The 23,964-nt window shown below is 32.9% G+C and overlaps 1 protein-coding gene and 1 long non-coding RNA gene across 2 annotated transcripts in view; both read left to right on the top strand.

Moving 5' to 3' along the window:
* LOC139516643 (uncharacterized) overlaps window positions 1-23,964 on the top strand; it is a 681,292-nt gene that overhangs the window by 545,465 nt on the left and 111,863 nt on the right. The window lies entirely within an intron of this gene.
* On the top strand, window positions 858-16,227 carry LOC139518160 (zinc finger protein 271-like). The gene is made up of 5 exons (XM_071309853.1): window positions 858-952; window positions 3,210-3,911; window positions 4,030-4,205; window positions 4,364-4,548; window positions 14,181-16,227. The coding sequence occupies exons 2-5, from the start codon at window positions 3,250-3,252 to the stop codon at window positions 15,108-15,110; spliced, it is 1,953 nt and encodes a 650-aa protein (XP_071165954.1). The 5' UTR covers window positions 858-952; window positions 3,210-3,249; the 3' UTR covers window positions 15,111-16,227.

Raw genomic sequence — 23,964 nt, 5'->3', positions numbered from 1 at the left:
CCAATGCAGAAAAGTAAACGCATAACAATACGCACATTAAAATTCAGTTCCAAGAGAAGTCCGAATTTGATATCAGAAGATGTAACCAAAGAAAATAAACAAAATGACAATAATAGAATACCACAATAATACACAAACTATGTTGGAGTTTACCTATATCATGAAAGTAATATTTAAACATTCAATAAATAATTTCACATGTTTCATGCCGGTATCGGGACCGTTCGCCCTAATAACATGTTCGCCCTTGGTATATATGTCTCTGATTCAGGGCATTGAAATTGAATAAACTTATTCAGATATTTCTATGGTATATATTCTTGAAATTTATGGAAACAGCGAAATATTTAAAAGTTTATGGCTTGTTTAGGATCATTATAATTGTTCAATGTAGTCTCAGTTTTGATACTTGTCTTTTCAGTGATGGATTATTAATAAAAATCAAACGTTTTGTTTTGATAAAATATTCAGCTTGAAATTAATAAAAACAATGATGTACGAACTGTAAATCATGAAACATGTTTGTTTACAAATTCATTTAGTATTATACTCTGAGAGTAGTCATCAATAAAGAGAAATATATTGTATTCCAGTATTCTACTCTGTAAATCAAAGGGAAAATGATAAATTGATTGCGGGAATATAAATATTTTGTCAATTTTTCAACAAACTTTAACATATTTTGTTCAACTGACAATACTTAAAATTAGGAAATTATAACAATTAGAAAAAATTAAAAATCAGGGCGAATGGACACTGGGCGAACAGGAATCAGGGCAAACAGATACCAGGGCGAACGTACCCGGATTCTTTCATGCCTATACGAAAGTTCAAACGGTGATTTGTATTCATTAATAAGGAGGTGTTCCATAACTGGAAGGAGAAATAGATATAAAGAAGAAGATAACGTTGGTCTCTTTCCCTCGACTTATATTCTCCCTTCAAAAACAAAGTAAGTTTAGATATATAGATGGACACTATTTTCTTCCCATTGTCAATAGTTTATTACTATTGACAGAACGTCTAGCTCCTGTGGATGAGATGATGATTTGTCTTTCTTTTTACAAACTGAAGTGAAAAATATATGAGTAGACTTTACAGTTCATACACCTTAATCCTTATCGCTAATCCGGCCGCTTGAACTTTTGACCCATACAACAATCACTTTTTCATTGTGACGTCAGATATTTTGTTTTATGACGTCAAAATTTTGCGGGAACCTTTGTGATATCTAGTAATGGCGGACAAATAGCGATAAGGTGTATTCCGTTTATAACGTGTAAATATGACAAATGTATGAAGAAGCTGTTATCTGCTTGTCCGGACTGAAATTTGTTTGTCGTTTAAGACGGTAAATAACATGTTCAAGATGTTGTGTTATACATGATTGCCAAATTTTATGAGACAACACAGGCACTTGTCTCAGAAAAAAAATTCCTATATACCTTAATATAACACAAGGGACTTAACTTGCATTTTAGAAAAATGTCAGGTGGTGATGAAATTCTGTTATATGCCGCTTTCTAGGCTGTCAACCCTACTTAAACTTGTGATATCGTAAAACTAAGTTGATTTATCTTTACAATGGTTTATAAATAAAGGCAACAGTAGTATACCGCTGTTCAAAACTCATAAATCCATGGACAAAAAACAAAATCAGGGTAACAAACCAAAACTGAGGGAAACACATTAAATATAAGAGGAGAACAACGACACAACACTAAAATGTATCACACACAGAAACGGACCAAGCATCAGACAAAATCCCACGAGTATAACAAATATAACATCAAAACCAAATACATGAATTTGGGATAGACAAGTACCATGACACGTCTTATCGCAATGTGAATTAACACTAAAAATAAGAGAAAACAAACGACGCCTACATTTGTTGTCGGAATCATCCGTAGAAATCCTACCCAAGTATGTCAATCGTAATAATTTTGCTAACTGCTGAAAATTTGGCAAAAAACATCTCGCAGTAAATGATTAATTATAAAAACTGTTTCAGAAAAAAATGTTTTTTTTTGTCTGAATAGAACTTATCCCCCAGTTAGTAAAATTGTATAAGATACCTTGATAAAAACCTCACAAGACAGTGTTATTTGTGGTATGTCTAATAAGTTACGAGTTTCCTTTTTTTAGATACAAATTTTCCAATGATGTCAATGTCATTCAGACTCTCTCTTGACTTTACGGAGGAACATGAAACAAGATCAGATAACTCTGATAATCATTTAGACGTTCCCATAAGATTGACCAATCGGAAACCGAGATATATAAGGAGACGTGACACGTTTATTGCCAATTCATCAGCGGTTGGCAAAATTATTACGATTGACATACTTTGGTAGGATTGCTACGGATGATTCCGACAACAAATTTATTGCGTGTTATACACCATTGTAAAGATAAATCAATTTAGATTTACGATATAACAAGTTTTAGTCGGGTTGACAGTATAGAAAGCAGCATATAACGGAATTTTGTCACCGCCGGACATTTTTCTAAAATGCAAGGTAAGTACCTTGTGTTATAGGATTTTATTTTCTGAGACAAGTGCCTGTGCCCCCCATATAGATATTCCCCACAACTCCTACAGTTTGATTGAAACCTAGGTAAATCATGGTCCAGTAACTGAATTTATTGTGCAATTTTTTATAAAGTCATTTGAAAGTTGCATATATCTATCCAAGCATATCAGATTGACAACTATCTTGAGGTCCTATCCCTAGTTCATGGTTAAGCAACTTTACAATAATTAGCAATGTTCCTGTTAACAGTTCCTCAGATTATCTTTCCTGATATTATTTATGCAGACAGGCGAGACATATCTTTGAGTCAACAGTTTATTTTCTATAGATAAAAGAGTATGTGGCTTCAGTGCCAATGAGACAACTCACCTAACAAGATACAATGAATAAAAAAGTTTATGTGTCAAAGTACAGTCTTCAACACAGAGCCTTTACATTAAATGTATGTTTTCATCTACATAATCTACCAAATTTGGTTTCCTCATGAATAACGAAGATGTGAAGTACATCAATGAGGCAGTACATCATATAAAATTCTTGCAGATGTTGTATATAGCATAAATTAGAATTACCAAGCATGTACAGAGAATGTTAAAATAGATATTTTATATTATGTAAATTGCAGAAAAGTATCAAAAGGTTTATATTTCTTTTTTTGTGTGTTCCTTACAGAGTCGTACAAAAACGCACATACTGGAGATAAACATTATCAATGATGTTAGAGGGAGGAGCGGATTTAGTCACAATCAAAGGTACTCTACAGAGACACATAAGAACACAGACTGGTTCACTTTATAAATGTGATGTTTGTTTTAGAGAATTTAGTAAGAGAAGTGACTTAAAGACACATATAAAAACACATACAAATGAAAAACCTTATAAATGTGATGTTTGTGCTAGAGAATTTACTCAATGTTGTCACTTAAAGAGACATTTGAGAACACATACTGGCGAAAAACCTCATAAATGTGATGTTTGTGGTAGTGAATTTTCTCGAAAAGATGAGCTAAAGTCACACATGAGAACACATACTGGTGAAAAACCTTATAAATGTGATGTGTGTGCTTGTGAATTTTCTCAAGGAAGTCACCTTAAGTCACACATGAGTACACATACTGGAGACAAACCTTATTGCTGTGATTTATGTGGTAAACGGTTTAGTTCTCTTAGTAGTTTGCAGAGACACACAAGAACACATACAGGCAATAAATCTCATAACTGTGATGTATGTGGCAAAGTGTTTAGTCGGTTGTATGATTTGAAGAGACACATGAGAACACATACAGGTGATAACTCTCATAATTGTGATGTATGTAGTAAAGTGTTTAGTCGGCTTGAACATCTGCAAAGTCACATGAAAACACATACTGCATGGTGATTAACCTTATGACATGTTTGTGATCAAGATTTAATTCGTCTAAGTAATTTACAACACATACAGTTGAAAACTGCATGACTTTAATGATTATGAAAACACGTTTGTTCATCATAGTAATTTACGTACAACGTCACAGAGAACACATACAGGCGATAAACCTTATAACTGTGATGTATGTGGAAAAATATTTAGTCAGTATGTGATAAACATGAGAAATCTCATGACTGTGATGGATAATATATGTGGTTTAAGCTTGATGAAGAACAGAGAGAGACGCATGATAACACATAGTACATCCTGTATATGTGACTGTCCCAATTAAGGATATCGAGCCACAGTAATGAGATACATTTTAATTAGTTGTCAATTATTGCTGTATTTTTTATGTGTTTTAGTTGACTGTTTTGTTATGATCAGTATATAAATGTAGTTTACAGACTCATATGAGAACACACAAAGGTGATAAACCTCATAAGTGTGATGTACATGTACAAAAATGTATGTGGTAAAGATTTTAGATTGCTTGGTCATTTAAGAAGGCACATGAGAACACATACCGGTGACAAACCTCATGACTGTGATGTGTGTGGTAAAGGGTTTATTCAGCATGCATTGCTTCTTTACAGAAACACATGAAAATACATGCATAGTAGTTTCATAGAGATTCACATGAGAATACATACATAGACTGAACATCCGGAGAGAACAACAAATATTGGCGGGAAAACTAGCCATCATAATAGAGTTGAAAGGATACGGGGTATCTATGATATTCATAACACAAATTGAAAATCAGTATTGGCACAGTAAATGACACAAAAAGCAAAGCAGTAGCGCTCTCATTGCTGTTCTTCAGCTCAAAGTCACAGTGAGACATAAAACAAATCGCAAGTCAATTTTTCTCCTGCGATGTTTTTGAGCTTATTTTTTACAAAGTGACAAACTGACTGCCTATAACGAAATGTTTTGAAATATGTTTTTATTAAAAATTGAACCAAAAAAAAAGTGTGTTTTTGTATAAATCATAGATACCCTTCAGGGATTATTTCAAAAGTTCTATGTAGTATACAAAACTTAATTTACATAGATTTTTACAAGACTCCCCACATTGTTACCTAAGGAGCTACCATTTGGTTTTTAGAGGGGAGGTGTGCTAGAATTTAAAAAAAGGGCATGATGACACTATAAACCAAAAATAAGGCAGGATAGCAATTTATGTATAAAAAAAAATCAGGATAAACTAATAAAAAAGCAGGACCAAATAGCGTGAAGTAAAAAGGCCGGACAAAGATTACAATAAAAAGGGCAGGACAAAATTTTACATCCTAGCTCTACGTATCCCCCCTTCCACGCAAAGACATGCGAAAAAGGAATACTCAGTTTAAATACATGTTTATCATGTTCTATCATGAAGGGTGTTTTCTAACTTGTTTGTATATTTTCTGAATGTGCCGTGGCAAATAGTTAACGCATGTTCAGGGCGAGGACAAATTACATTGTAACAATACATGCATCCAGTAATAGGGGTCGATAATGATGGAAATAAGAAATTAATTCAATAGAACATCAGGATGAATTGGTTATGAAAGGCAATTTAACCAATAAGGGTTCCTAATTTGCAGAGAGCACTCCCTTCACATCTTACTTGAAACAGCGGTACAGTTTCGAAAAGCTGGATACTGCTGTTGCCTTTATTTGAAACAATAGACAATAAGTGTAACATCACAACATAGGAAGACACATATTACCCATTTCCATTCTCAATTTTACATTATAAAGTATCAATTAAAATGGCTTAACTCAATCAAAGAACAAATTAACACAATACTGAAAATAGATTAAAATGCTTTTTGAAGCAGTTTAGCATGCATGTGTTTAGCATTTACTATCATGAAGAGTGCTTCCTTAACTGTTACAATGATTGATTACTCGGTTTGTATAGTTTTCCAGTGGCAAATAGTTTACACATGCTCAGGAAGAAAACGAATTACATCGTACCAATACATACAATCAGAATTCTAGTAATAGGTATACATTTGACCTATTTTTTCGAGGCTCTTTTCTTTATATTTTACCACCCAACAATTTCCTATTCTTAAATTGTTTTTGACGCATTTTGTCCTTGATTTATTAAGCTATTTGTTCTTCACTGTTTTCCCAGTATTTTCTGTTCTGAAAACCCCATGCAGACCCCCGCTATATATAAATAGGATCGAACTTTAATATGTATTTCATTAACCCTAAAATCAATATAGGATGGCAAAACTTATAGCCAGTTTGACCTCATCCCTAACTATATAAATATAAATTTAACGATCTTTTGATCTTTTTTCTCTTAACAACTGATGTCTTTTAGGTTAAGTTGTGGTATTTGTCTCTTATTATTTCTACATAAAAAAAAATGTAGGCCGAGATTGTTAAAGGTCGAGTTTGTATAGGCCGAATGAATTATAATGACGATTTGGCTGTATTCAGAGTCGGCACAGTATACAAATAAGGACATATATATGACATAAGGCAAGCTATAATGATCTTTAACCGACATAACTGAACGAGCAGCGTTATCTTCTGTTATGTTCTGTACAGATGTGGACATATGTCACCTCCGTTTTTACAACGAATCACTCAACTTTACAATTTTATCCTTATCAGTTAAGCAAGTTATACTTGATCGAAAAGTCCAATATTTTTTACACAATAGCAATGACTAAATGTGTTTTGTTCATAATGCATAATAAACAGAGTAACTATTTAGGAGTTCACCTATCCGGTGAGGAGCTAGGTGCTCTATTGTAATTGGATTGAAATATGCATATATGTAAAGAAGATTTGCTCCACAGGGACTCGGTTAGCAGATTAAAATTTTGTAAATCAATGTTTTTAATTTATTTTTTATTATTTCCTGTCTATCTGCATTACTATATTAACGTATTTAACGTTGCCATCACTATTTCTTTGTTTTCTGGCAATGTGCAGTTTACTATCCATATCCATATACTGAAAAAACCTAAAGGGATCTAAGTCGCCATCTTGAATTGCCTTCCCTACTTTAGGTAAAAAATAATTAAAAATATTAATAAATTACTATATACCTTACAACAGCCCTCATTTTCTTCCGAAATTATTCTTCTATCACATGCATATTTTGATTTGTGGATTAACAGAACCCTTACGCAGTTTCAGTTGCATTCGTGTCAGAATATTCAAATTTCCCGGCGAAAGCAACGTATCATTCGGAAACTTCCAGGTTGATGCGTTTACTACAACGATAAATCCTTAAAAACAGACGAGTGCTGTCCCCTGATTTATTATTACATATTCTCAGATCTGCAGTGACATCACAACATGTAACTGACCAATCAATGATTAGCTTTTTTGTTATGTAAACAATGTTGAGAGGTGATGCGGATAAGATTCCTCTAGATTTTCCATAGACTTATTGCAAATTCATTTAATTGATATATATCGTAACCAGTTGAATATATATATAGTAATTTTACTCTTCTAATACTGTTAAAGACACTATATAATATCTCTATTTTGATTTTTAACATGCTATAACCTCTGGTTAAAAAATAATCGGCAACATAAATAATCAGTAATCCCCTTCAAATAGATGAAAAATCTAGAGGATTCCGGATGACATCACCTCCTGACAAATGTAAATGCCAGGATGTCCGGATCTGAGAATCGAGCGCAAAATGATTAACCATGTTAACGAATAGAACCTTTCTTCTAACGGGGTAACATAAATCATTGACTTTTTTGTAGGCACATCAATAAAATGAAGAAGTTACTTAAAATATTGACACGTTCAATGGGATTTATAATATAACAGGACCAGGATATAAAAAAAAGGGGGAGGGCCGGTTGGTAGGTCAACTTTGAGTAATACTTTGAAAAAGTATATTAACTTATCATACATGCATGTATGAAGTTCAATCAGTAGGCCCCTTTTCCATATACATAAATACTCCTCTAATTATATAAATGTTGTACTGCATAAATCCATGATTTGAAAAATATCAGGAAGATCTCAGAAATACAACACGATAGTTTGGGACAATCATTTGATATTTTCAATGGGCGGAAGGATAGGAGGATAATCTGATATTGAAACAATACATGCACTAACTGTTCAAAGAAATTTTTGTTTGATATTTAATTTATATGAAGGATATCTTGGTGTGGCGTAGGTATGAAGTAAGGGGACAGCACTCGTCTGTTTATAAGGATTTATCGTTGTAGTAAACGCATCAACCTGGAAGTTTCCGAATGATACGTTGCTTTCGCCGGGAAATTCGAATATTCTGACACGAATGCAACTGAAACTGCGTAAGGGTTCTGTTAATCCACAAATCAAAATATGCATGTGATAGAAGAATAATTTCGGAAGAAAATGAGGGCTGTTGTAAGGTATATAGTAATTTATTAATATTTTTAATTATTTTTTACTTAAAGTAGGGAAGGCAATTCAAGATGGCGACTTAGATCCCTTTAGGTTTTTTCAGTATATGGATATGGATAGTAAACTGCACATTGCCTGAAAACAAAGAAATAGTGATGGCAACGTTAAATATGTTAATATAGTAATGCAAATAGACAGGAAATAATAAAAAATAAATTAAAAACATTGATTTACAAAATTTTAATCTGCTAACCGAGTCCCTGTGATTTGCTCTACATGGACTACGAACTCGTATAATTAAAAACCTTCCGCCAAGCAAGACGGTAAGGGTCTTTGACAGTAACCAACACTCATCTCACGAGGCGTTACCTAGTATGTCTTTTTAGGTATATATATATATATATATATATGAGACAATATATCTGAAAAAGTATAATATCCATGTCCCCTAGCTCTTTCACCAGCAATTATTTTTTTATTCAGGCTAACCCCTTCTTTTTGGAAAATGTTAAGTTTCAGTATTAACTCGAGTAGATAATGCACCAACTGCAACCAATTAAAAATCTTTTTAATATTTCGTCTAATAAGATATTTTAGTGTAAATGGTCAAACCCCATTCTTCTCCATTACTGGTCTGATTTTGTTATAACTTAAGCATGTAAGAAAATTTTGCATTTTTAAGGGTCTTTTGTATGTTGTCCCCAGGGGTAATTTCCCTCCTATAACCACTGGGGTTTTTCCACCTGTGGACACGTTTGAAAGACCAAAAAATTATTCCTTGTACTGTAATGTGAAGAGCATCATTTCCTGAATGTATGACTCCATTTGTTTAGGTGAATAGCAGCCATAGCAGCCAGTTTAAAAAAAACTGAACTCCCCAAAGATCAGAATTTGGAGAAAAATAATTTTCTTGTTCTCTCCTGTTACAGCCTTTTTTTTGTACCTTCTGAGAATATTTCATTGTCAGCATTAAAACAGTACGGGTGTTTTTATAGTATCTTATCAAATTGATAGGGGTTAGGATGAAATTTGAAAAAAATAGGCAGGACAGGAGTTTTGAGTAAAAAAAAAGGCAGGATGAGCAACTTGGTAAAAAAAAAGGCAGGATGACAATTTGTGTAAAATAGTCAGGATAAACTAGTAAAAAGAAAAGGCAGGACCGAATAGAGTAAAAAAATAAAAAGGCAGGACAGAGATTACAACTAAAAAAAAAAAGCAGGACAAAAATTTTCATCCTAGCCCCCACGCCCCCCCCCCCCCCCCCCCCCCCCCCCCATAAAAATCAAATGGTAGCTCCCTTATTCCTGTCTGTAACGTTCTGTCATATTACCTGATAAAAAATAACAGCATAACCATACTCGGTAACAAGAAGGATGTTCAAGACAATTCAAGTTACTGATAAATCAAAAATTTAATCTACTATATGCCAACTATTTTATTAAATATAAGTTATTATCACCATATTAGATAAATTTCAAACCGATATACAATATATTGAATGAAAAAAACAAAAAAATAGAAAAACAGAGAACATTATTTGTGCAATTCTAGTATAGTAGATAGTAACAGAAAAGAATTTATTTTAGAATTTTTCATTTAATACCTAGGCAGATTTTTCATCTTGCAAATACAGTTTCAAAGGAGAAATGAGCAGACATTGTTTTCTGTTATCTCAGTCTAATTGTGACCAATCTGAAATGATGTATTTTTCTTAAACTATAAAATCTGAGACTACTATAACACATGTGTTATAGTAGTCTCAGATAAAATAAAGCATTTTTTGGAGAAAAAATCCTTTCTGTTATCAACTCGATCTGTCCTGTAACCGTTGTCCTGTTACTCAAGATACTTTCATGTTACCGACATAGCTGACTATATTTTAGAATATATTTCTAAACCTTTTGTATTACTGTAACAAATGCTAAAATCAATAATTGGCATTTGATAAACTATTGCAGCCTATACCAGTAAATCACAAATAGTGTCTTAAACTTATTCCTTATTCCCATTAGAAAACTTTTTAAAATTGAATCCTTTTGGTAACAGGAAAGAACTGGATTATTTTTGGACCATTTTTTAAATTGCCATTGTTACCACATTTTTCATTTCGTCATTGTGCGAAGTGCTCTTTTGAAGGAGGGATTTTCTTAACCAGAACAGAACAAAATATATAGCGTTGGTCTCTTTCCCTGGACTTAAATTCTCCCTTCAAAAACAAAAGTAAGTTTTGGTGAGAAGATGATCATGATGATGAGTTATCTTACTTTTTACAAACTGAAGTGAAAAATATTTAGGTATAGACTTTACAGTTTAATACAGTGTATAACGTGTAAACTACGAAGAAGCTGTTATTTGCTTGTTTGGACTGAAATTTGTCATGTAAGACGGTAAACAACATTATCATCAGTTTAACAGATAGGACATTACCGTTTATTACTGATGTTATGTTCACTTCCAATTTCAATATCAAACTTAGCTTAAAAACCCAATAAGCATAAAAATGCAAGTCTATAGTGAAGGCAGTTGATTTTATCATTTGCCGACATGTTGAAACTGCATGGTGCCATTGGTGGAATCATTGTTTTCATTTTCAGAGTCCCGATAGTTTGTGGTCATTGGTGGTAGTAATTTTATTCTTATCAAATTGGCGGAAAAAAAATAATCAAGCAACACCTCTAAAGAAAGTGTAAGTTTAATTAACCTAGCGTACAACGAAGTTTAGTAATGTAACAATAACACAATGCAACCATAGACTCAATTAGTATTGTTTATAGGATTACACACATTTTAAAAGAATAATGAGGATTAAGCACCTTTTTAAAGGAATTTATTGGTGTTTAAACTCGACCAAGCCACTCACAAACAAATAAAAGTCCAAGTCACTCACAAACAAATAAAAGTCTGATTTCAGTTTATACACCAATAAATTCCTTTCAACATGTTAAAAAGGCGTTTAATCCTTATAATTCTTTTAAATTGGAGATAGGGAATATATATATTTTTTCATACTCGTTTCCTCTATTCATTGCTATTACACATTTATTGTATATTTATGTCATTAATTGAATATGGCTGGCACATGAATATATTTGTTGGTTAACGCTAAAATATGTACTCAATGAAATTTGCTATCTGACAAAAATTAAACAGCAAAAAACTCTTAATAACCTTCAAATGAATGTTTTTGTGTATTATTTCATTTTACAGTTACATGAACTAACTTGCAGTGAAAATAAAAAGAATTAACGTCGTTGTTATTATCGCCGCTATCTTTTTTACATTGGTTACAAAAAGAAGTTCGGTCAACGTTGTCTATCAAAAAATAACCAACGTCGAGATCAAATACCGAAAGTCCTCTCGACCAATCATCAGTCAGGGGACTTATTTGAGTAGCAAATTCGAAGTTTTATCACAAATTGTGATTTTGTAGTTTTACCAAAAAATTTTAAACACATAGGTGTAGATAATATCTTTTCATTAGTAAAATTGAAAAAAATGGAACTTTTTGCTTCCTTTAAGTAGCAAGGTTTATGCTTTTGATGCTATCATTTACATGTAGCTGCAAATTCTATTTTTGTTGAAAAAAGGCTATAATAATGGCTTTACATAATGAACTGATACTTTCTGAACAGATTTTTCTCAGCAGTGGGAGTATTTTTCCTGTAAAGTTCAAGGTTCCATCTTTCAGATTATGTAATAAAATTCTACTGTTCCGTTATAAAAAAATCACTGTTTGGGGGTATTGAAATTAGTGGGGGTTATTAAAATAATGATACTTAGAGAAGTGATTTTTGGGAAGGAAATTGAGGTATGATACATGTACTTTAACAGGTGATTTTTACACTGTATGTCATTATACTAGATTCAGTACAAGGTCATCACTTGAAATGACCTGGTCATCCTATCAACACAGATGTTGTTTCTGATAATTTTAGCAACATTATTAGTCCCTGGATCATTAGTATTCTATATTTAAAGCTACAATAAAATTAAATCACTTCTTCCAGTGATAAATTTGTACTACTTAAATAGGTGATTATTAAAGAAAGACAACTCTTACTTCCAACCTTTATGGACATAATGTTACTTAAATTAGTGAATCAGAAAATCACTCATTTAAGTAAGTTCCCTGACTGATCATATCAATGTATTCCCTAATATGCAAATCCTATAAGAATTATACATTCGTAATTAATCAGATCCTTACCCAGCCCTGTATTCCGGCAATTTGTCTCCAATGTAACAATAATACTTTTATTATTGTAAGATTTCCATGTAACCATATTCAGTGCCTGTACATAATTGCCAATGTATCATGTTATGAGACAACTATCCTCCGAAGTTAAATACAAGAGGGACGAAAGATACCAGAGGGACAGTCAAACTCATAAATCGAAAATAAACTGACAACGCCATGGCTAAAAATGAAAAAGACAAACAGACACATTAGTACACATGACACAACATGGGTAACTAAAGACTAACGGTAAGCAACACGAACCCCACTTGGTCAACAACTAGGGGTGAATAAAGTATGTAGATGCATCCTGTAAGAAATTAGAGGCAACCACTTGGACTTCAACAATGAGAAAAACCTTATACATCATTGTTAGCTGTAAAACAGCCCCAAAACATTGACAGATGTCAAACATTTCAATTTGGAAAATTAATGTCCTCATTTTAGTACTAACAATGAATGAAAAACATATGTGATATTTTACTTCGTAACCACTGACTACATGTATCTAATCGCCGGCCCATTATGGGTATATACATGTAGATATTCCATACAACTCCTATAGTTTGGTTGCAACCTAGGTCAATCATGGTCCAGTAACCGAATTTATTGTGTTTTTTTCTATAAAGTTGCATATATATCTATCCAAACATATCAGTTTGACAACAATTTTGGGGTCCTATCCCTAGTTCATGGTTAAGCACCTTCACATTAATTAGCAATGTTCCTGTTAACAGTTGATCAGATTGTCTTTCCTGATTTTATATATATAGCAGACAGGTGAGACATATCACTGAGTCAACAGTTTATTTATCATATATAAAAGAAGATGCTGCATGCATGCCAATGAGACCACTCTCAATCCAAGTTACATGTACAATGCATGAAAAGTTAACAATCATAGGCAGTGGAAGTATGAACTCAGATCCTGTAAATAGAATGAAATTCAAAACAGTGTGGCTGTTGCCATTGATTGACACATTAAATTCATCCACTGACTGGGACAATTTACGTGAACGTTTGTCTGTAACGACCACTGTTCACGACATACCTACGACAGACATTTAAACTCTGGGGTCACCAAAGGTTTCGTAACGCCTTTTATTATAAAATAATTCAAAAAATTAATCAGGAATAACCTTTATGATTTGATTTATATAATTGATATAAATCAAAACATCGTGTTATTTCTGATTAATTTTTTGAATTACTTTAGTAAGGTGTTGAGAACCTTTGGCGACCCCATAGTTTAAGTGTCTTTAAAAAGTACATAGTGATCAGTGGTCGTTACATACAAACGTTTACCTAAATTGTCCCAGTCAATGGATGAATTTAATATGTCAATCAATGGCCACAGCCACACTGTTTTGAATTTCATTCTAATGTAGACATAATCTACATTGTACCAACATTTTTTCCTCGTGAATAAAGAAGATGTGAGGTATACATCAATGAGACAGTACAGCATACATGTACATATATGTATATACTTCTTGTACATTTTGTATATAGTATGGAAAGAGCAAATGCCATGGCTGCAAACAATGTTAAAATAGATATGTGTAAATTGCAGAAAGATATCAAAAAGTTTATGTCTTTATTTTTCTTTGTTCCTTACAGAGTCGTCCAAGAACTTACATACTGGAGATAAACATTATCAATAAGATGTTAGACGGAGGAGAGGATTTAGTCACACTCAGTGGTACTCTACAGAGACACATCAACACACAGGCTGGTAAAACACTTCATAAATGTGATGTCTGTGCCAGGGAATTTAGTCATAGTGGTCACTTAAAGAGACACTTGAGAACACATACTGGTGAAACACGTCATAAATGTGATATTTGTGGTAAGATATGTAGTCGAAGTAATGACTTGAAGAAACACTTGAGAACACATACTGGAGAAAAACCTTATAAATGTGATGTCTGTGCCGGGGAATTTAGTCTCAGCGGTCACTTAAAGAGACATGTAAGAATACATACAGGTGAAAAACCTTATAAATGTGATGTTTGTTTTAGAAAATTCTCTCGCAGTGATGAGTTAAAGAATCATATGAGAACACATACGGGTGAAAAAACTCATGTATGTGATGTTTGCTCTAGAAAATTTAATCAAAAATGTGATTTAAAGTCACACATGAGTACACATACAGGAGACAAACATCATGGCTGTGATTTATGTGGTAAACTGTTTAGTAATCTTAGCAATTTACAGAGTCACATGAGAACACATACAGGCGAAAAAAATCATCACTGTGATGTATGTGGAAAATCGTTTGGTCAGAATGATAATTTAAAGTGTCACATGAGAACACATACAGGTGATAAACCTTATGAATGTGATGTATGTGGTAAAGGGTTTAGTCAGGTTGGTGGTTTACAGAGACACACGAGAACACATACAGGGGATAAACCTAATGACTGTGATGTATGTGGTAAACAGTTTAGTCGACCTGATAGTTTAAAGAGACACATGAGAATACATACTGAGGATAAAGCAGATAACACTCACAATGAGATGTTTATCGTTGAGGTTCAGTGTGAGTGATATTTACATAGACACACAAGAATGCATACTAGTCAAATCAAGGCAAATCTAATTTTGTACCAAATTCTATGAATTCAGACTTACAGAGAACGCATACTAGCGACAAACATCATAAGTATGACGAACATGCTGAAAAGTTATTTTCGGAAGAAATGCATTAAAGAGGTACATATTTGAAATAACTATTAACCGTATATATGTGATGTATTTAGAAGAGGGTTGTATGATAATGGAAACTGACAGACGCATGAAAACATATACCTGTGTGAGGTTTAAATTATAGACCAAACATTATCGAAATAATGTCATATAGAGATGTATAAGAACACATAGAGATACTATAGTACTTAGTCTTTAAACTGTGATTATTTGATATATGCTCATCATACTCATAGAGATGTAAAAGAACACATAGAGATAGTAATGTACATGTATGTATGTAGTTGATGCATTTTTAGAATCTAATCCATTCCTCAAAAAGCACTAAAGCGATTTACATGTATCAGGGTTTTTCTGTAAACATTGCATGAATTGCAATCAAAACCTTATGGAACTGACTTAATATCTAAATGCGCACAGGTCCTTCTAAAATGTGCCCGTGGAAGAAAAATATAGATATTGAATTAACATGAGACAAGTTTGTGTCGATGAAATAAGTTATGCACATTAATTTTTTTTTTGAAATGTTAGACAAGTATTTTGCAAATTCAGATAATAGACATTTGTAATAAAGCATCAGCAAATAAAACAATTATACTATGCATGTTAAAAGCAGGTGTTTGGTATAAAACAAATAACATTGAATCACAGATAAGCATACATGATTTAAACAGTTTTAGTTTTATAAAAAAATTATATTTTACAATTGTTACAGCATATTCCACAAGGCCAGAATATCATATTTGCTTTAGCAATGGGGTTAACTTTTCTTCTCTTAGTGACAGGCATGTTGAAACCCTTCCACAATTTTCCAATGTCAATGCAAGTGTTTTAATAAAATAAAAAAAACTTTGAGAGTGTTCACCATGCAGTTGCTAATATTAGACCTTGTACACTGATTTTTTTAAATTATGAAATATACATTTTGACCAAGGACAATATCGTTCCTGATTCTTCTATATATCTGTTTAATCAACTACAACGGTGAACCAATGCATGATATGCAATTATTAATTTTACTGTCATGACTGAGGCTTGTATAGGGTATACTGGGATACAGGATATTTGCCATTTTAATTTTAGGGATACGGGATATTTGTCCTAAAAGTAAATAGGATATGGGATATTGATGCATTTATAAGGATATTGAATTTTTAACATGAAAAAAAAATAAGTTGAATTTAAAAGTTAAGTACAGAAATATTTACATCTCACTTGATAAAATTGCCCCAAAAAGTTTAATATTTAAGGTCATTTTAGTGCTTTGTTGATTTTAATTGAGTTTTGGTCGTTTTATTTAAAAGTCATCCAACCCCAAGCGAAAAGTATTGATCTATTTTCGATAATTATATGCTCATGTGTACTGATAATTTTAAAAGTATTTGTTTTGCTTTCAATACTTTGTTCCTTATTGTTAATTTTCCTTTTTTGGATGGTGATGTTCCTTTGGCACTATCTTACAGTGTTTGTATATCACAACACCTCTGCTTTGCCCGTGTCTGTTGTAACGTTTTGGATTTTAATGAACGAAATCTATGTATTAGATCTGGTAAATAATATTAAGTCAGGGATTTAGTTACCACAAATCACTTAAAATCTTTACTAAATTCTAAATTTGGTTTTGAAGTTTGGTTCTACCTGTAATTTTTTTTATTTCAAACGGGATAGCACATCCTCATTTTTACGGAGATGTTGTTTACCGTGCCATTGGATGTTGGATGTGTAATGATTGATAATTTAGTCTCAGATGCATTACTTTTTATTAGTTGTAATTGGCTTTGAACTAGCTGTCAGTAACTGCAAGTACTCTCAGATCTGTACTTAGTGTCTTTTTGTTGATGGGATGTACACATACTCGCGGTCACGTCCACTCTCTGTTTTTTGTCGAGCCTGCAACTTTTGTTGCAGAAAGCTCGACATAGGGATAGTGATCCGGCGGCGGCTACGGCGGCTACGGCGGCGGCGGCGGTGTTAGCTTACTTCTTAAAAGCTTTGTATTTTAGAAGGTGGAAGACCTGGATGCTTCATACTTTGTATATAGATGCCTCATGTTACGAAGTTTCCGTCAGTCACATGTCCAATGTCCTTGACCTCATTTTCATGGTTCAGTGACCACTTGAAAAAAAAGTTCAAATTTTTTGTAATGTTGAATTCTCTCTTATTATAAGTAATAGGATAACTATATTTGATATGTGCGTACCTTGCAAGTTCCTCATGTCTGTCATATAGTTTTCACTTGACCTTGACCTCATTTCATGGATCAGTGAACAAGGTTAAGTTTTGGTGGTCAAGTCCATATCTCAGATACTATAAGCAATAGGGCTAGTATATTCAGTGTATGGAAGGACTGTAAGGTATACATGTCCGACTGGCAGGTGTCATCTGACCTTGACCTCATTTTCATGGTTCGGTGGTTATAGTTAAATTTTTGTGTTTTGGTCTGTTTTTCTCATACTATATGCAATAGGTCTACTATATTTGTTGTATGGAACGATTGTAAGGTATATATGTCTAGCGGGCAGATGTCATGTGACCTTGACCTCATTTTCATGGTTCAGTAGTCAAAGTTAAATTTTTGTGTTTTGGTCTGTTTTTCTCATACTATATATGCAATAGGTCTACTATATTTGTTGTATGGAACAATTGTAAGGTGTACATGTCTAACGGCCAGATGTCATGTGACCTTGACCTCATTTTAATGGTTCAGTGGTTAAAGTTAAGTTTTTGAGTTTTGGTCCTTTTAACTTATACTATATGCCATAGGTCAACTATATTTGGTGTATGGAAATATTTTATGATCTTTATGTCAGTCGCACAGGTTTTATTTGACCGTGACCTCAATTTCACGGTTCATTGCACAGTGTTAAGTTTTTGTGTTTTGGTCTATTTATCTTAAACTATAAGTAATAGGCCAACTATATATGTTGTATAGAAGCATTGTTAGCTGTACATGTCTGCCTGGCATGGTTCATCTGACCTTGACCTCATTTTTTAGGTTCATTTGTCTATGTTTAGTTATCTTGGTTAATGTTAAGTTTATGTGACAGTTGTTATAAAGCTTAGCTTTATACTTAGGACTATCACCATAATATCAATGATTAGTATAGAAGGCGAGACATTTCAGCGTGTGCACTCTTGTGTTAGATGTATTTCTATTTGTATCCATCTGATGAGTTAAGCCTTTTTCAACTAATTTGTATAGTTCGCTCTTATGTTGCGCCACTGTCCCAGGTTAAGGGGAGGGTTGGGATCCCGCTAACATGTTTAGCCTCGCCACATTCTGTATGTACAAAATGTATGTGCCTGTCCAAAGTCAGGAGTCTTTAATTCAGTGGTTGTCGTTTGTTGCTGTGTTACATATTTGTTTTTGTTCATTTTTTTTATACATAAATTAGGCCGTTAGTTTTGTCGTTTGAATTGTTCTCCATTTGTACGTCATTTCAGGTCTTTTTATAGCTAACTATGATGTATGGGCTTTGCTCATTGTTGAAGGTCGTACGGTGACCTATAGTTGTTAATTTCTGTGTCACGTGGTCTCTTGTGAAGAGTTGTCTCATTGGCAATCATACCACATCTTTTTTTATATTATATGCTCATATGCATTGATAATTTTCTTGAAATAATCATAGATTTTTGGAAAATGACGCAGTCATTGTTCCATAACTGCCGACCTGAACTTCATTACATTGCTCTGCCTACCGCGCTTGGTTTCGTATTTCCTATTTTCCAAACAAACTGGAACCTGCTTGTGTTATCATTATGCATCATTGTGTAGTATTAAACCAGCCAGGACCCAGTTTACACTGGTTTTTGCTTGTATTCCACTACACTCGAACAAAGTGTTGTAGTTTGACGGGAACCAGTTTTAGAATTTGTAAACTACAAAACGTAATCGGTTATTGTTCATTCCGTTTTGGTGTTTCATACCGACTTATATGGTTTGAATAAGCTTAAGACCATTTAAACATTAATGTGATAGGTATATTAAAGATTGCTTTACAAAAGGATTGAACTGTTTTACTTTCAAAGTCGTACTATAGGGATATCTGTCATATACGGATTTCCACTCTCACCGGTTAATTTCTTCTTTTACACGTGCTTTGGAAACTTCCTGTTTAATCGCAAGTTTTAAAATTGTTTTTGAGTGAATTAAACTTATTTTAACAATCATGAAGCGTTCCAGAATGATTTTAAAGCAGTTTCTTCTTCTCTTTGATGATGGAAAATAGGTTTTCTCAAGAAAATACCGCAAACGATCGCAGAGGAATTGAAACGTACAAGTCAAGTCGGCACCTGGTTAAATTGGCATCTAGTCAAATCGGCACCTATTCGACGTCAATTCGGCATCCAATAATATTTGATATAATATTTTCTATTCAATTAATTAATTACTGTTACCAAGTACATAGTGAATATGTTGTTGTGTATTTCGGTAAACCACGAAACGAAAGTGAATATGTAGTGTATAAAGGTAAACAACGAAGCCCTTACCAAAGCTGTTGTTTTAACAATTAGACAATTTGTGTAATTGTAAAAACAAGTCAATTATTAAAATAAAATGGAAAACTATGAGTCCCTTTCAATAAATCAAACTTTCATGCCAAATAATTAGCAAATTTCAGGTGTTTGTTTTTCAGTAAAGTTTAAACAGCATTAAACCAACAATCCTGTAAAATGCTCAACTGGTTAAAATAATGCAGAAAAATACACAATATCTCATGTATTAGTCCAAATAATTATGACGTCTGGCAAGGCTAATTTATTATTTTTCTGGGACGCCTTCCTACGACGTTCAGGTGCCAATTTAACTAGGTGCCAGTTTGACTAGAATTCTTGACAAATGTTTGAAACTATCTGAGTTTCATTAGACCTTTGATAGCAGTAACAAAAAGATTATTTACTTAATATTTTGTGGGAGAAGGGGGTTCAGACTGTGTGGCATCAGGTCTGTTTGTGCCCAATACATTTTCGCACCCTACACGTTCGCACATTCACACTCTACTCATTCACGCCCAATTTTAATTCAAATTCAAGTTGAATAATTGGAAAATTATGGTTGTTGTTTTAAATTGCTTTGGTGTAAATACTGAATGTATTTATAGCTTGGTATGAGTAAAACATTGAAGATTTTAAAGGAAAAAACACAAAAGATAATTGTTTTTAACAGCTTGGTCCCATTGATCTGAAACAACGAAACAATAAAACATAGAAACCAAAATATAGCAATCCACTAATATAACCAAAACATGATAAAATTTATTCAACACGCAGAAACAAACATAGTCAGAATCTCACTTCATTTTGAAACAAGTCAATGAAACAAGTTATAGCAATACACTAACCAAAACATGATTAAGAGTTATTCAACACAAAATAAAACGTTGACAAAATACCACTTTATTTAGAAAGGATTATTATTATTTTTAGCAATACCTTATCCAAAACATAATTAAGATTTATTCAACACAAAAAAAAAATTGCTGTCTCACTTTATTTTGAGACAATGACAACAATTATACTTATAAGAAAACACTTGCTTACATAGTTATTAAACACAAAACCAATTAAGATTGGGTGTGAACATGTAGGGTGTGAAAGTGAAAGGGGTGAAAATGAGTGGGCGCAAACGTGAATGGAAGCGAACGGACTCAGATTCAGACTATGTACCAGTGAGAAATATACAAGCCTTTCTACGGTATTTATTTGTACAATTCAGCTAGTCTTGACCTATTCATTTGTCTTAAAAAACCAGCCAGTTGTCACCTTCACTTCACACACACACACATATACGAATATCAATTATATGCTTACGATACATGTTGCATTGTTAAACTAATTACGGTATGTGAAAATCAAGACTTGCATAAAAACTATCCCAATATTAGAGACAGTGGCGTCATTTTTCTTCAGAGCTTTCAGCTCTTTGATTGTTAGATGTATCCATCTGATGAGTTAAGCCTTATTGTTGTCAATGTTTTCATTTGTTTTGATGCTTTATATGATTACAGGATATTTTATAGTGTTTTACTTCTTATTTTTTACGTGGCGTGGCGAGGATCTTCAGAGGTCTCCACGTTTTACAGATTGTTCTGATGTGCAACGGATGTTTTGCCAGACAAGCTGGGCAGAGGGACGTCAGAGCACGTCCCATATCAAAAAGTAGATATTTCGCTGTATAAACTATGTTAATAACGAATAATTACTAAATAATCAATGTAAATTAATATATTTTCTTTCTATTACTGGTGTTGTGAGGAAGGAAATTAAAAAAAAAGTAACAAAAATATTGGGATCTATGTAATTCATAAAGTTCAAGATCACAGAGTCAAATGTTGTGTTATTTCTTGCAAAACAGGGGCTGTGCAAATTTTGCCTGCTGTAACAATATTGCAACAGTTAAGTGTAATGTAGGTACATTAGCAGAAAGCTTTCTTGTGTTAAATTTTGAGTTATTGAACTTGCATGCTAAATATCCACTTTTTGATATGGACGTGCTCTGACGTCCCACAGTCTCAGCTTGTCTGGCAAAACAGCCGTTGGATGTCAGAGCAATCTTGGACAAGAGACCGGGTTGCGTCCTTCTGTTCTTTCCGACATAGGTTAACGTGTAGGATGAAGTTTCTTATCAATGAAAGAAGAATGCTATCAAAATTATATTTTACAGTCATATGCATCACGGTTTGAACAATTAAAAAAAAGTCTGAAATTAGAACCCTTACACTTAATTTATCGTTTAACATCACATAAAAGAGATTGTTATACAAGGCTCTAAGATGGAACACTTCTTCTTTTGGACACATACATTGTATATTCTTATTTAACACTAGAAGTATGCACTAAATTTCCTTTAACACAGTTTGTTTTCCCAGAGTCAAAATTGTTGACGTTGTGATGATGAGGAAAAAAATGGGCTTGGGAATGAATTTATAATGATTTTTTTGGGATATTTCAAAATAGTTTTAGGGATATGGGATATTTGTAAAAAATAATTATTGGGATATTAGGGGTAAACATTATAGGGATACGGGATATTGGGATAAAAACTTAATGGGATATGGGATATTGATATCCCCCCTAAACAAGCCTCATGACTGTACATAATTTGAATCAATTGTTCAATGCTTTCAAGCACTTGTATTCTGTAATAGTATAGAAAATCTCTGCATATATTATATGCTTACATGATAATGCATAGGTTAAAGTGGAACATGTTGAATAGTATATATATATACATATTGTTTACCAAATGAATGTTATTTCTTTGTTTAAGGACCTGAAGAATATCCATAAATGTATGAGATTTCAGGATATCATATCATGTTAAAACATTAATTGGTTGTGATATGACAATCTCATTGGCGTATAAGAGAGTTCATACGGGTATTACACTATGTTAAACATTAATTGTAATATGACAATGACATTGGTGTATAAGAGAGTGCGTCCAGGTATTATGCTATTTGTCACAAATAAGGGGAGTTGTCAGACTTATTGTTCAATGATATTTTTCCCTTTTCTTAAGTGGGGCGAGTTGGTAAACAAGAGTGGGGTGATTTTTTTTTAGAAAGTGGCGATTAAGTGTGGGCCGTGTGGCGAGTTGAAATGGTTTCATTTTTAAACATCGTGTTTGGGGGTCATAAAGTAATATATTATACAGTAATATATACAGTATATTATAATGGTTGTGTTACGTTCTAGTTTAAATTTTATGGATAACCTATGTTTTTTCGTCTAATCCGAAACAGCTGGGATGTAAAAAAAGTTATCCAATTGCCATGATTGGGACTACTAGACTGTACATAATAATGTCGTTTTTGATTGTATTGTGGTGTGTGTGTGTGTGTGGTCTCAGGGAAGATATGTTTTTTTGTAATTTTTAAAAATTTAATAATATTTTTACCCTCTTTAAATAAAGAATTTATACTATTATTATTACAATTTTTATTATGAGGCTTGTATAGGGTATATTGGGATACAGGATATTTGCCATTTTAATTTTAGGGATACGGGATATTTGTCCTAAAAGTAAATAGGATATGGGATATTGATGCATTTATAAGGATATTGAATTTTTAATATGAAAAAAAAATAAGTTGAATTTAAAAGTTAAGTACAGAAATATTTACATCTCACTTGATAAAATTGCCCCAAAAAGTTTAATATTTAAGGTCATTTTAGTGCTTTGTTGATTTTAATTGAGTTTTGGTCGTTTTATTTAAAAGTCATCCAACCCCAAGCGAAAAGTATTGATCTATTTTCGATAATTATATGCTCATGTGTACTGATAATTTTAAAAGTATTTGTTTTGCTTTCAATACTTCGTTCCTTATTGTTAATTTTCCTTTTTTGGATGGTGATGTTCCTTTGACACTGTCTTACAGTGTTTGTATATCACAACACCTCCGCTATGCCCGTGTCTGTTGTAACGTTTTGGATTTTAATGAACGAAATCTATGTATTAGATCTGGTAAATAATATTAAGTCAGGGATTTAGTTACCACAAATCACTTTAAAAAATCTTTACTAAATTCTAAATTTGGTTTTGAAGTTTGGTTCTACCTGTAATTTTTTTTATTTCAAACGGGATAGGCCATCCCCATTTTTACGGAGATGTTGTTTACCGTGCCATTGGATGTTGGATGTGTAATGATTGATAATTTAGTCTCAGATGCATTACTTTTTATTAGTTGTAATT

This window comes from Mytilus edulis, chromosome 3, assembly GCF_963676685.1.
Source record: "Mytilus edulis chromosome 3, xbMytEdul2.2, whole genome shotgun sequence".
NCBI lineage: Eukaryota > Metazoa > Mollusca > Bivalvia > Mytilida > Mytilidae > Mytilus > Mytilus edulis.
Note: the sequence above shows the minus strand (reverse complement) of the source record. Positions and strands in the feature narration are given on the sequence as shown.

Bases quoted from the DNA above. Each gene is read 5' to 3' on its own strand.
- LOC139518160 (XM_071309853.1), top strand. From the start codon at position 3,250: ATGATGTTAGAGGGAGGAGCGGATTTAGTCACAATCAAAGGTACTCTA. The intron at 4,206-4,363 runs GTACATCCTGTA...GACTCATATGAG, and splicing joins GAGACGCATGATAACACATA to AACACACAAAGGTGATAAAC. The intron at 4,549-14,180 runs TGAAAATACATG...TGTTCCTTACAG, and splicing joins TGCTTCTTTACAGAAACACA to AGTCGTCCAAGAACTTACAT.